Genomic DNA, 13,111 nt, shown 5'->3' on the forward strand with positions numbered 1-13,111 from the left:
GCAGGAGCCGATGCCGTCTTCCCCCCCCTCCCCCGAGGCTTCTCCCAAAGGGCTGCGCCCAATAGTGGGGGAGAAAACCGGATAATCCGTTCCTATTGGAATGGATTATCCAGTTTTCAATGCATCTCTATGGGAAAACGCGTTTCACTTAACGTGTTTCCATAGCGATGTTTTTTTTGGAACCAATTAACCTCGCTATGCGAGGCACCACTGTACTTAATGTAAGGTGGTGAGAATTGTGGAAAGGGGTTACTGCATTCTCAAGCAGCTGTTTAGCAGAGCTTCTCTAAGGCAGTACCGGGTTTATTAACCACTGCCACAGCAAATATGACATGTCAACTGACCGAGCACTGTTGTCAAGTTTTTTCAAGGTATTTTGAAGAGATCACTGGTAGTAGTGGGTATGTTAAGAAGACCGTGGGACAATCACTTAAAAGAAATCTTCCCCAGATTTGGAAGTTTATACTTGCTCGACTTGTCACTACCATGTGATGGTGAATGTCAAATGCTTGAGGAAATGGCAACTTCAGGGATTCTCAAAATGCATCACTTATTTAGCCTCACAGTGTGGCTCCCATTATGGGATAGAATTGGACTTGACTCCCTGATCAAGAGAAGGAGAGCTACTCTGTTATTCTCACTCACCCACCATCTTGCCTTTAATGTTTTATCACACTGCTGCACGGAGTCAGTCATTAGGTGATTTGGAGCAGGCTGGCATCAATACGCTGGTGATGCTCAGCTCTACTTCAGGGGAAGCCACAGATAATTGAAATAAGTGCTCGAATGCTGTGGTGGGCTCCAGCACATCTAACAAGTTGAAGCTGAATACTGACAAAATGAAATGATTTTCAATAGAAAATAAACAGGAAAATAAAGAGTGGGGACATATATATAAAGGAAGGGGGGAAACCCTGTGTGTATCACATATATAACTGTGGCCCTCATAAGGGCTGACGACTAGCCTAATACAACCTGATTCATATACAGCTGCTTTCTTCACAGTGACAAGACACATGGATGTTATGTGTGATGAACTAAGACTATGTGGGCTTGTTATCTGAAAAAAAATGAACATATCTGATTTGATTTTGTAGAACCTATAAAGGAAGGAAGGAAGGAATATGCAGAGCTCTCTGACTTCAGCAAGGACTCGGCTGTCACCAGATACAATATATTGTATTGATTAATTTATGAGTAGGTGCACTCAGCATTGTTGCTGAAGAGAAAATGAATGTGAGACTAGTCAGCTGTAGTGTAGTTTGCACAGTGACATTCTGTTTGCTTTTTCCAATACATATATTCAACTCCTGTAGCAACAATTTTCTCAGCAAAATAATTCCCTCAGCAGTTTGGCCAATGGTTTGACAGAAGGCAATTTCATCTTTCATCTTTTATCTAATCTTTTATCTAATCTTTTTAATACAAAGGTTATTAAATTCCCTTTTAACTATTTGAATAACTTATTGTTTTTAGGCTTTTGATATTTTTAAAATGATGTAAACTATGTCAGGTCCTTTTTAAGAAAAAAAAAGGAGAGAAAAAAAGGAGCAAACACTTTCTCAGCCCCCTTCCAAGTTTCAATGAAAATGTGAGCCAGCCTGTCAGAGAATGTCGGTAGCTCTCTCTGTCAAATTAAACATTCTTGATTTGTTCCTGAAAGGAGGGACAAGCAGCTGTGGCAGTATGTGCTGTTCAGGGAAAACGTATCACCAGTGTTTCCAAAGTCAAAAATATGGCAATGCAGTTTTCAAAAACAACCTTCAAAATTGTTGCTAATGTATAAGCAAATACTTACATATCTGGGCTTCTCATAGGGGGCCAAGCTTGCAGGAGCATAACTAAATGCTGAAATTTGACATGGTCCTCACTAGTTTCCAGAAGTTTCAAAAAGACAGCATATCTCTTTTCTTCATTTTCAGTATCAGTTACTTCTACCTAAGAAATTAGGAAAAAGTCACAATTCATGCAGGATTCAGCGTAACAAGCTATCTATGGTATAATTTCCCAGCAATAAATATGCTGTATTCTTATCTGTCATCAAAACCCCCATTTTAAAATACAGAAGAAGTCTAAGATTTTCCTGGGCTGCATTTTATTCAGTCTTGCCTCCAATTATATGGGCTGAAATTACCTGGAGTTATGTTCCCTAAACAACACTAAACCCAAACAAGCAGATTAATGGAATAGTTCTAATGATCCCTCCACCTCCTTGAATTCCCTACAAAAATAAAATTTATGATACCTTACTAGCGTAGATTATTGAATCTGTAATACAACATTCTTACTGGAACATTAAATCTTAAAGATCTCGTGCTGTAATACCAAGCAGACAGCCTGTCAACACAAGAGTTCTTCCAAATGTCACAGCGCTCCAAAGGAGCATTAAAGAATAAGCGGCTCACAATGTTAAAACTTCTGCTTCACATTCAATATAACACTAATAGAAGAAAATCCAAAAAGATGATGATGTCTTGGTAATGACTAGAGATGGGCACGAATTGAACTACGAACCCCACCCCACCCACCCCCAAAAAAAGAAAAAGAAAGAAATCAGGTAAGCATGACCAGGTAGGGAGGTGATGGGGGAATTGGGAAGTGGACAGGTGGGCGGCAGAGGGAGGTGGAGGCATTAGGTTCCCCTCCCCCTAGGCATGAACTGATAAAACAACCCACAAACAAGTTTGTTTTTCTGGGGTTTATGGGTGGTTTGTGGGTAGCCATAAGCCACCCCAATTTGTCATTTTTCTGGTTCGTACCCATCTCTGCTAGTGACTGCTAGTGACAAGGCCAACCAAATGCCCTTGAGTAAACTCATCATCAAGAATGGTGACCACCTCTATAAAAGCCATGGTTTTAGCAATTTGCTGGTCTGGAGCATTCAGGTCTGTGCTATCACAACGCAAAGGAGGAAATGCATGAGCAATGATCGTACAGAAGCAATTGTTTACAATGTTTAATGGAAACTGGCCAGAGTAGACTTTGTCTAAAAGGGCGGGATAGAAATCAAATCAAATCAAATCAAATCAATCAATCAATCAATAGTTGCTGTTCATCCTTCTGGGAAGGATCATAAGGCCATTTCCAAACAATTTGAAGTCCATCATTTACAGTGAGGAAGATTATTAACAAGCAGAAAACATTTGAGACAGTTGCCCATCTTCCAAGGAGTGGATGTCCAAGCAAATTCACCTCAAGGCCAGACTGTGCAATGCTCAGAGAAACTGCAAAAAACCAACAAAAAACAAAACAAAAAACCCCCGCAACCAACCAAAAAACCCCGAAAGTTACATCTAGACTTTACAAGCCTCAGTTAGCATGTGAAATGTTAAAGTTCATGACAGTACAATTTAAAAAAGACTGAACAAGTATGGTTTGTAAGGTTGCCAGTTGCTTCTTCTCTCTAAAAAGAACATGGCAGCAGGCTTAGGTTTGCAAAGTTGCGTTTAGACAAGCCACAAGACTTCTGGAACAATGTCCTTCGGACAGATGAGACCAAAGTAGAGGTGTTTAGCCATAATGCACAGTGGCATGTTTGGTGAAAACCAAGCCTTGAAAGAGAGCAACCGAAGGTCACAGGAAGCCATGGACTCAAAGGGATGGTGAGCGAGGCAATGAAGCACTATTTGCAGTGACCATTGTGGCACAGGTTTCTTTAGCGGAAGTCTCATGTTGGACAGACCCTTGAAAAACACCTTAAGTGTGGGGTGTGAAAACCACCTGGATGACTCAAGAGCGCATGTTGTTTGTGCCATGAGGCCCAGAAGATATGGTGCAAGCTTTGCTGATACTCTGCCGTGGGGCTTGAATTTCTGGACTGCCCTTCTTATTTTTCATATGCGCTCTGGAGGTAGAAACATACAAGCATGGACTGAGTCTAGTCTTGCCCCAATGTAGTCCATCACTTGAGATGGTTCCAAGTGGGACTTTTTGTAGTTTATCGACAGGCCTAGTGCTTGTAGAGTGTGCAGAACATACTGTGTGTTCTTGACTTCTCTTGCTTTGGATTTGGACACGATCAGCCAGTTGTCAATATAAGGGTAAATCTGTATCCCTTGTAGATGGAGGTAAGCTGCTACCGGGGCCATGCATTTGGTGAAGGAGCTGTTGATAGGCCGAATGGAAGAGCCACATATTGGTAGATGGTGTCCATGAAGATTAGACACAGGTATTTCCTGTACTTTTGATGGATGGTGATGTGGAAATACACATCTTTTAGATCCACAACAACAAACCAGTCTCCTCTCTTCAATAGGTGGATGATTGCTTCTAAGGTGATCATCCTGAAATGGTGTGGTTTGAGATAGGTATTTAAGTCCCTCAGATCCAGAATTGGTCTTAAGCCGCCGTCCTTCTTGGGTATTGTGACATACCGGGAGTAAAACCCGTTTTGTATGTCCCGATTTGGTACCTTCTGGATGGCTTGTTTTGCAAGAAGAGTGAGAATCTCTTCTTCTAGGATGGGATCGAACGATGTAGGCTTGACCCATCCTAGAGTAGGCAATTCTATAAACTCCAGCCGGTAGCCTGAGCTTATAATGTTTAAGACCCAGGAGTCTTGTGTTATCTTGAGCCAGTTGTGAAGATGAGGAGACAGGCGGGTTGTTTGGTTGACACTGAAGGTGGTTCTGGTGAAGTCAAAGATATTGTTTAGACTTTCTACCAGGTGTTTTGTAGGACTGTCGTTTAATGTGTGATTGAGGCTTGAAGCTGGAGGCGGATGAAGAGGCCTGAGAGGACCTTTGCTGACCCTGATTCCTGAAAGAACGGTAAGTACCAGAGGTGGATTGCTGGTAGGGCTGCTGGGAATATTTGGGATGCCATTGAAATTTTCAGTTCTAGGTTGTTGTTGTATGGAGTAAGATTTTGCCGTCTTCTTACTCTTCTGTAGGTTTTCCAGATTTTCGTCTGTTTTCTCGCTGAATCGGCCCGAGGCATCAAAAGGTAAGTTCTCTATCCTGGTTTTGATATCATCCATGATATTGGCTGATCTCAGCCAAGCATGACGCCTTAAAGTGATGATAGATGCCAGGTTCCTCGCGGTGGCATCCGCAATGTGACAGGATGCCAAATGCTGGTGTTTGGAAACTGTTAGTGCCTCAGCATGAGAACTGAGGCATAGTTGTCGAATATCTTCCGGGGCGACTTGCAGGGCTGCTTCTGGTAAGCACCCATGGCTACCAAGTAATTAACTGCCCTGAGGACGAAGGTAGTCCTAAAACTTCAAGCTTCCTACCCTCCCTGTTGGAAGGGGTAGTGTGTTCTTTAGTAGGAATTTTGGAAGCACTGGACTCCACTACCAGAGAGTTAGGAGCCGGATACTTTAATAAGAAAGAAGTCTTAGGTCCAGGAAAACGGTAAAGGTTTTCAGTTCTCCTGGAAATGGAAGTGGAATTAGCGGGATGCTCCCAGTATACCATAATTAAGTCAAGTAACTCAGGTACATAGGAGAGACTGACAGGGTGCGACCTCTCCTTGTTGATATCACCGAAGATCAGATCGTCCTCATGTGTGGGTGATTTTTCAGTCTCCATCCTTAAGATGGTTGCCATCCGAGAAACCATCTGAGTGTAAGAAGAAAAGTCCTCAGATGGTGAGGAAGGGTGGATGTCAGCAGCATCCAACCCCAAGGGTTTCCCTGGTAGAGGTGTCTCTAGGGAAGCCTCAGATGTTAAGTCTTCTTCCTGATCAGAAGAACCTTCAGAGACCTGATGATCATCGTCCAAGACAGGAAAAACGTCAGGGTGTTGTCCTCTTTCCGTCTCAGTGGGGGGTCTCTGAGGCATGGTAGGCTGAGATGGTCGATGGTCTGCAGGCTGATCATTGGGCTTAAGACTTCTCGACGTGGACACCCTAGTCCCTGTCGATGTCGACTGTTTCTGTGTGTCAACACCAGTATGTTTTCAGAGTCAACGTTTTCTCGGTGGCGAGATGGATGGTGAGGAGGAAGAAGAAGCATAGCGCGCCTTCTTTCTTCTTCTCCTGTGGTCTCTCGACGTCGAAGATGATTCAGAAGAGTAATCTCTTCTTCGACGTTGACGGCATGACTTTCTTCTCTCAGTACTGTCATCAGAATCAGAGAAGGAGGAGTCATCTCGACGCTGATGCCTCTTGTGCTTTTCGACATCGGAGCCATAACCATGTTTGTGCCTGTGTCGACGTCGATGTTTCTTCGATGGAGGACCCTCGTCCTGCTCTGTTGAAGGGCGTTGAGGGGAGGGAACCTCCAGAGGTTTCTCCAGTCTCCCTCGGGGTGGAGGAGGAGACTTGGAGCCAAGCGATCCCGACACTGAAGATTGGGATCGACATGCCCGCCCGGTTAACACAGGGCTAGTCGGGGCATCAGCTATGCCAGCAATGGCTTGCTGTAGCTGGCTAGCAGTTGGCGACCTCTCGATGCTGACAGGAGGTTCCTGCCGAGGTGGTAAAGAGGTGCCCATTTCCGACATGGAATCTCAGTCTCGAGACGAGTCCTCCAGCATGGGTGAAGGGAGAGACGCTGAGACCGGAGGGACGACCAAAGTGATCTCCTTAGACTTAGTTTTAGGTTTAATCAATGTCTTCTTCTGTTTCAGTTCTTGGGACGTCGATGGAGAAGATGAACTGGTCAGTGTTTTCTTAGTTGTCTGCTTCTTCTTAGGTTTTTCTTTAGGTTTCTCCTTGGCAGATTGAAGAGGGGGTGGAGAAACTACTTTTACTTCAGAACGGACTGAGGATGTTGATTGAGCAGACTCCATGTCCGATGGTTGCAAGGCAGAAAGGGTTTGATTCCACAAAAAGTATTTCAAGCGTTGTTGGCGAGCCTTGAGAGTAGCCTTGGTAAATTCTTTACAGTGTTTGCAGTGGGTAGTTAAATGACTCTCTCCCAAACAAAAAACACACAGGGAATGTCCATCTGAGAAGGGAAGTTTTCTAGAGCACGACGAACAGCGGCTAAATGGGCCTCTTTTAGGTGACATAAGCCAAGAGAGACCGGAAACAAGCAGTTGAACTGAAGAATTCCAGTAGGCGCGTGGCGCCTCAGCGGGCGGTAAATAGGCAGCAATTAGAGGCAATTTAGGTACTTGCTGTATTGCCAGAGGCAAAGGAGAAGTCAAAACGGTCTGTGGTCAGGGCAACAGAGATAGGGAAGTCGAAAAGCCAATTCCAGGTCAAATGCACGGTGAAGAAAGAAACCTTAAACCGAGAGGTTCCAACTCCGCTGGTGGAAAAAATGGAACTGGGGTTTGGCGGGCAGAGCATGCGCAATACAGGGCAACTCAAACTTTGTTACTTTTTCCTATAGCTCTAGAAGATTCCGAGAGGCCAGCGCAGGCGCTTGTCTTAACCCACTAGTGTGAATTCATAGAGACCACGTTGAAGAAATGTCACTTAATGGTCACATGAATGTCCTCTTTCCTGGTACAACAGAGATCCACTTGCCCCTTTCTATGCAAAATCTAAAAGCCAGCTCCATTTAGGAGCAAAGGAAGGCTATGTCCATCCTTTGGATCTGCATATTTTCTGGGGAAGTCCGAACTGAGAGCGAGGAGGAGGGCAGCTTGCCTCTTGGGCATGTGGTCCATAAATCCAGCCTCTCAGCCCTGCTCTTACCTGAACAACTAATTCACTGGGGGAGTAAAAACAAAAGGCAAAACAATCTCCAGAAAACCTTGGCCTTGGTGCTCTGTTTTGCACACCCCAAAATTCCATATGGAAACTCTCAATTAATATGTAGGACCGAGGTGAGCTCTTTTCCGCAAGCCAAGCTTCCTACCCAGCGCTAAGATTCTAACCGGATCTCTTGATTTATACATCAAAGGAGACTCTGAAAGGAGGGAAGAGCAAATGCCAAATGCAAATGAGGTCCTAGGAGGACAAACACACATCAAAACAAGTGAAACCTGAAAGAAAATACTGGGTAATTAATTCAAACCAAGGTAACAATAAAGAGGGAAAAAAAAATCAGGTGTCTAAACTCTATCGTGTCATGACTGTATGTTATAAAACCTTGTTCTGAGTAAGCTAACTGCAGCTAGAATCATAATGCATATTTAGCTGCTGAATACTGAATTACTCTAAATGAATATATACATAATATGAATATAATAAATATATTCTTTATAATGCATGCCAGTATGAATATGATACATGAGTGAATACTGTTTAATAAATATTCAAAAGGGGGGAAATGAGGAAATGTTGATATGCTTATTATTCTTTGTTTGCATATTTTTATTCTCTTTCTCAATGTATATTCAGTACTTCCGATTCTTGGATCTAACTCCAGTGAATTGTGACAGAAGAAATTTAGTCAATTCTTGTAAAGTGTAAGGTACTAGATACGTGCCTGAACAACCAAAGTGTTACTAACTTTTCCTGATAATCTAAATTTTTCTTTCACATAAACATGAATTACTGTGTGGCTCAGTATTAAAGGAGACAATTTAGTAAGAGTCAAGACAAAATAGGTGGTACTGTTCACTAAGGAAATTGCAAAAAATCTGAATATAAATGGTGGAAGCAGCTGTTTTTGAAATAAGTACAGTAGTTTCATGAAGAGTGTTGTCATTTCTAATGAAATGAGAAGCAGTAAAACACAGCACACAATACGTGGAAACTAAGCTTATTCCTCTTACGCAAGACAGGAAAAACTATATACTGTACATTTGTTGAATGCCCATAAAATTACCTGTTTTTACTCAAGCTACCATGACAAATGCATTCATATCCTGGGAAACCCCATGTGAATACATTCAGTATCATGTAAAAGTAAGTATCTTACAAATATTCCTAGGTCTTTGGAATAACTGAATCTGGTACGAATTTGAATTAATATAGTATTAAAAAGAGAATAGCAAAGAAGCCATTGATGGGTGTCTCCGTACTGCTACAATGCATTCTGAAGTTTAATAAAGATAACACTACCTTCAGATTTATTCAGAACAGAAAGGTTCTGGGGGGAAAAAAACCTCAAATCAAATATAGGATTTTAAAATGTTGTGCTAAAGTGACATGAAAGATGCACCTGTAACGGTTTTATTGAGCTGTGCAGGCAATTATTATGCATCTGTTATTATGCGCACACCCAGCTGCTCCTTACTCCAGCAAAGGGTAATGTCAAAAAGGAGAGACTGATTGACAAATTGTTATTCCAGTTCGTGGCGAAAAATTATTTGCTTAGCTTTATTTAGCTGAGACTCCTATTTAGTATCTTGAATAAATGGCGGAACTATGGAGGAGAATTAACCTCTCCATTATCTGTGGAGAAGGGTCTCTAGCCAGATTATGATCACTGCACGCTTAGTGAGTTTGGCAAGGGCTGAATACACAAAGTGACCAACTTCTGTGAATATACCTTTTGTGACTTTGCATGATTTTCAGGGAATCCCCAGCAGACATCAGAGCCAGATTCCACCAACCTTCTAAATAACATTTTCAAAAAGCTGGAAGAGGGCTGCTAGAGGGAGGATGAGGGAGAGAATTCCATTTCGGCCAACCGAGCTGCACATACCCAAATTTTGGATTGAATCACTCTGTGGCATTACATACACAGCATTGAGTACCTGCTTCAACAACTGAGACTTATGAACAAACTCATAGAATTTTCAAATAGCCCATTATTATAAGGCAAAGTTTAATGATGGTCCAGCACTGTGCTTTAAATAATTCAGGCAAAACACACTAAGGCTGTTAAGGCTGTATAGACAAAAAATATTCATAAAGAATAAACAGATAGTATTGGATAGTAAATCTCAAAATAAACACAGCAAATGTTTTGTAACTGGGTTTTTAGCTGACAATTTACGTCATGTTATTTATAAAGATACCAGTATCCAAGTTTAAAAACTTTTCACTTTTGTCCAGTTTATATATATTTTCTTATGATAGTCATGAGTTTCGGGACATACATGAGGATGGGAAAAAAAGGGAATGGATCAGAAGATTGCTCCAAAGTCACAAGGAACAAGATGAACGTTCAACTAATCTTGATGCTATGTTTTACTTATGAATTAATCTTCTTTTAGAAAGCTGCTCTAGACGTTCTTCGGAAAGCCAGTCTAAGTACATCGTAACAGCCTTGTGGCTGGATCAGGCCAATGGCCTAATTGGTCCAGCATTCTGTTCCCACAGCAGCCAAACAGATGCCAAGAGGAAGCCCACAGGCAGGACATGAGTTTATCAAATTATCTTTTAAACTAATCCAAATTGCTGGCCATCACTGGTACCTTCTGTGCAAAGGAGGCCTTCTTTTTGTCTAAGGAGAACCTCTCATTATTCACCCTTCACTGGATGAGCCTGGGCGCACATATTATGAGACAGAGAAAAACTAAGCACTATCTGTTTTCTGCACATCAAACATAATATTGCGTCCCTCTATTATATCCTTCTTAATCACCTTTTCTCCAGACAAAAAGCTCTGTCAACTGGACCCATTCCCCAAAGAGGAGTTAAACCTTGATCATCTTAGTTGCTCCTTGCACCCTTTCCAGTTCAACAATATACCTTTCTAACATGCAGCAAGCAGAAATGGAAACTGCATTTCAAGTGTGGTTGCACTGCACATTAGTACAAAGGCAATATGATACTTGGAGCTTTTTCTCAATTATATAAATTGATAAATAAACAGAACAGCCATTTTAGTAGCACACTTTAAAGGAGGGTGTGTGTTGTTTAGTGTACTACCAAAGCTTATTCTGCTTTTGATGAGAGAGTCAAAAATAATATGGGAGTGGGATGAGGAAGCATTTCTCAAAATCCCAGATTTCTCACTTCTATTCCCTGTCATTGCTTACTCAATTACTGGTACATTTCTGCCCTTTATAAGCTAATTAGTGGAATGATTTTATATGGATCAGTCACACAGGCAGTTCATGACAGAAGGGGTCATGTTTAGCTACCTAGTCACATCACTGGGGACAAATGAAACACTTTCATTGTAAAAATGGAAAAGGAGATGCTGTGTTTTGAAACCATCATCTAAAAATTTACAGAAATTGGGAGATGTGGTTCTTTTAAATGCTGTTGAAAACAGTGGTGAAAATTATTACATAGTTTAACCGAGCCTTTGTAGTAAACCCATCTTTCCCAGAATGATACCTTTCCCCCCCCCCCCAGGTAATTTGAGACCATCAGTGAGAAGACCACAGAAGGACAGGGTTGGGCAGAAATATTTTGACAATGGCAGGCAATTAGCCATCAGACCCAGGGATACCAAAGTAAAGGGACTGCTCTGCTATTTGGGTTTTTAAAAACCATTTAAAACATTGTAGAATTTAAGGGGGATATTAGTACTTTGAGACACATTTGTAATGCTCTGGTTAACTAGAAAATTACAGAACCTGAAGAGCTCTGATAAAAAGTATCAAGGGGATTAAGAAGAACCCATCTCACCCTCTGTGTCACTAGTCTCTCTTCCCCTCCCCTCTTCATGGGATGCCATTAGAATATGAATTAAGGTCTCTCAAGCCTTTGAAAAATGAGGACATCTGAATTTTTAATTTTGTTAACTAATCATTAGCGAACTGGAAATTGCTTTGCTTCCAACTGTGAGATAGGTGGCTGCTTCCATAAAACGTATTTTTAAATGTTGTACAAGCTGGCCTGTTTCACAGGACTGCATTGATTTGTGGGGTCCACTAACTTATAGCACCTAAAGCATAATTAAATATTAAGTTCTCCTTTGATGTATGCAAAGCCCGACTAAGAGGATTACTTAGGCACACCAAGGGTGGCTTTCACACACATCCTAGCAATTGAACATCACAGTATCATTAAAGTCATCTTTACGCAGTAAGAATTCGCTTGCATCATTGCCATTATCTGGAATTCTGGACAGGGAATGATGTTGGGAAGTAACACCATATTTTTAAAAAATGATGTCAAAATGGAGCAGAGAGAAATAAATTGACGTTTTAAAAATGTTTAACAGAAACAATGAAACCATTATTTTAAAATATCTTCTCCTGTTCCAGTTATAGGAAACTTGGACAGTCAAAATAAGAAGCTTTTAATTATTATGAAGTTGGAATATTTTACTAAAAACATTTAAGGGAGAAAATTGACTTTAAGCTCAGATCTCAAAAGATTCAGTTTATAGGAAGCTAGTTTTTATTACATTCTAGTATATTTTTCATATCAGGGCTCATAGATAAGAGCACATTTGTATCTGCACCAGTCATCTCTGGAGTTGATTATAAGGGTTAAATATTTTCAATTGTTCTATATCAAATAAGTTTGGCATTCTAGCTTTTCTTACTGGAATAATGTTCTCTGTGAAATCTTCAGGAAATGAAACCTCAACTTCATCAGAACCATAAGAGATAAAAATTGCTTGAAGACTTCAGAAATTCTGTCTACAATATTATGAATGGCAAGCTCTGTAAAACAATACTTATATATTTTTACGCCTAAACTTGAAGGACGTCAGAGAAAGACCTGCAAAGGACCTGTATCAAGATCAAAAGAGAATCCGGTGGGGAAGGTGGAGAAAGAGAACGTGCCAACTGGACAATAAGGTATTGTCAGAAAAGAGAAGAGGTGCTCTAAGACTCCATTTAAGGTGGAACACTTTCAGACCTCTGTTCCTGTCCCATAGCTGTAAGTGACCATGGCTGTAGCTTTTAGTTTCTCTTAAAACTCATTTAAACTCTTCCTGACTTCTGGTCAAACTCAAGCAAGCACCAACAATTTATTTATCGTATTTATTTAAAATATTTTTTATCCCACCTTTCTCTTTAAAAAGGACCCAAGGCGACTCACATTGTTCAAAGATAATGTTTAAAGCTTAAAACAGATAGTATACAAATACTAGAAAGGATTACATACCACACTATAACACGGTAAAGAAAAACAACACCAAATCTATTCAGATTTACAAGTCTTTCCATGCTCAGGTTCACGTTTCTGTCATTTTTACTTTTAATCTTTATTTTTTTAAATTGAAATTGACAAGAAGGGAGTTCATGGATTCATTAGAAAATGAAAAACTGTGGCACAGACCGATCCATCCTAGAAGAAAAACAATCGGTTCAACAACACAGTACAAAATGTATTTGGTAACAAACCCATAAGAAGAATATTTGCATCTTCAACATTCATTGAAGGTATGAGCAGGCGGCACCAATATCTA

The 13,111-nt window shown here is 40.9% G+C and overlaps 1 protein-coding gene across 2 annotated transcripts in view; it reads right to left on the reverse strand.

The window, feature by feature from the left end:
- Positions 1-13,111, reverse strand: part of NBAS (NBAS subunit of NRZ tethering complex) — a 234,840-nt gene that overhangs the window by 26,729 nt on the left and 195,000 nt on the right. For both annotated transcript variants that reach the window (XM_073001737.2, XM_078388309.1), the window contains exon 49: positions 1,799-1,934. In XM_073001737.2, the coding sequence (XP_072857838.2) occupies positions 1,799-1,934 (136 nt within the window). The remainder of the gene's footprint in view (positions 1-1,798; positions 1,935-13,111) is intronic.

Source organism: Pogona vitticeps, chromosome 1 (genome assembly GCF_051106095.1).
Source record: "Pogona vitticeps strain Pit_001003342236 chromosome 1, PviZW2.1, whole genome shotgun sequence".
Lineage (NCBI taxonomy): Eukaryota > Metazoa > Chordata > Lepidosauria > Squamata > Agamidae > Pogona > Pogona vitticeps.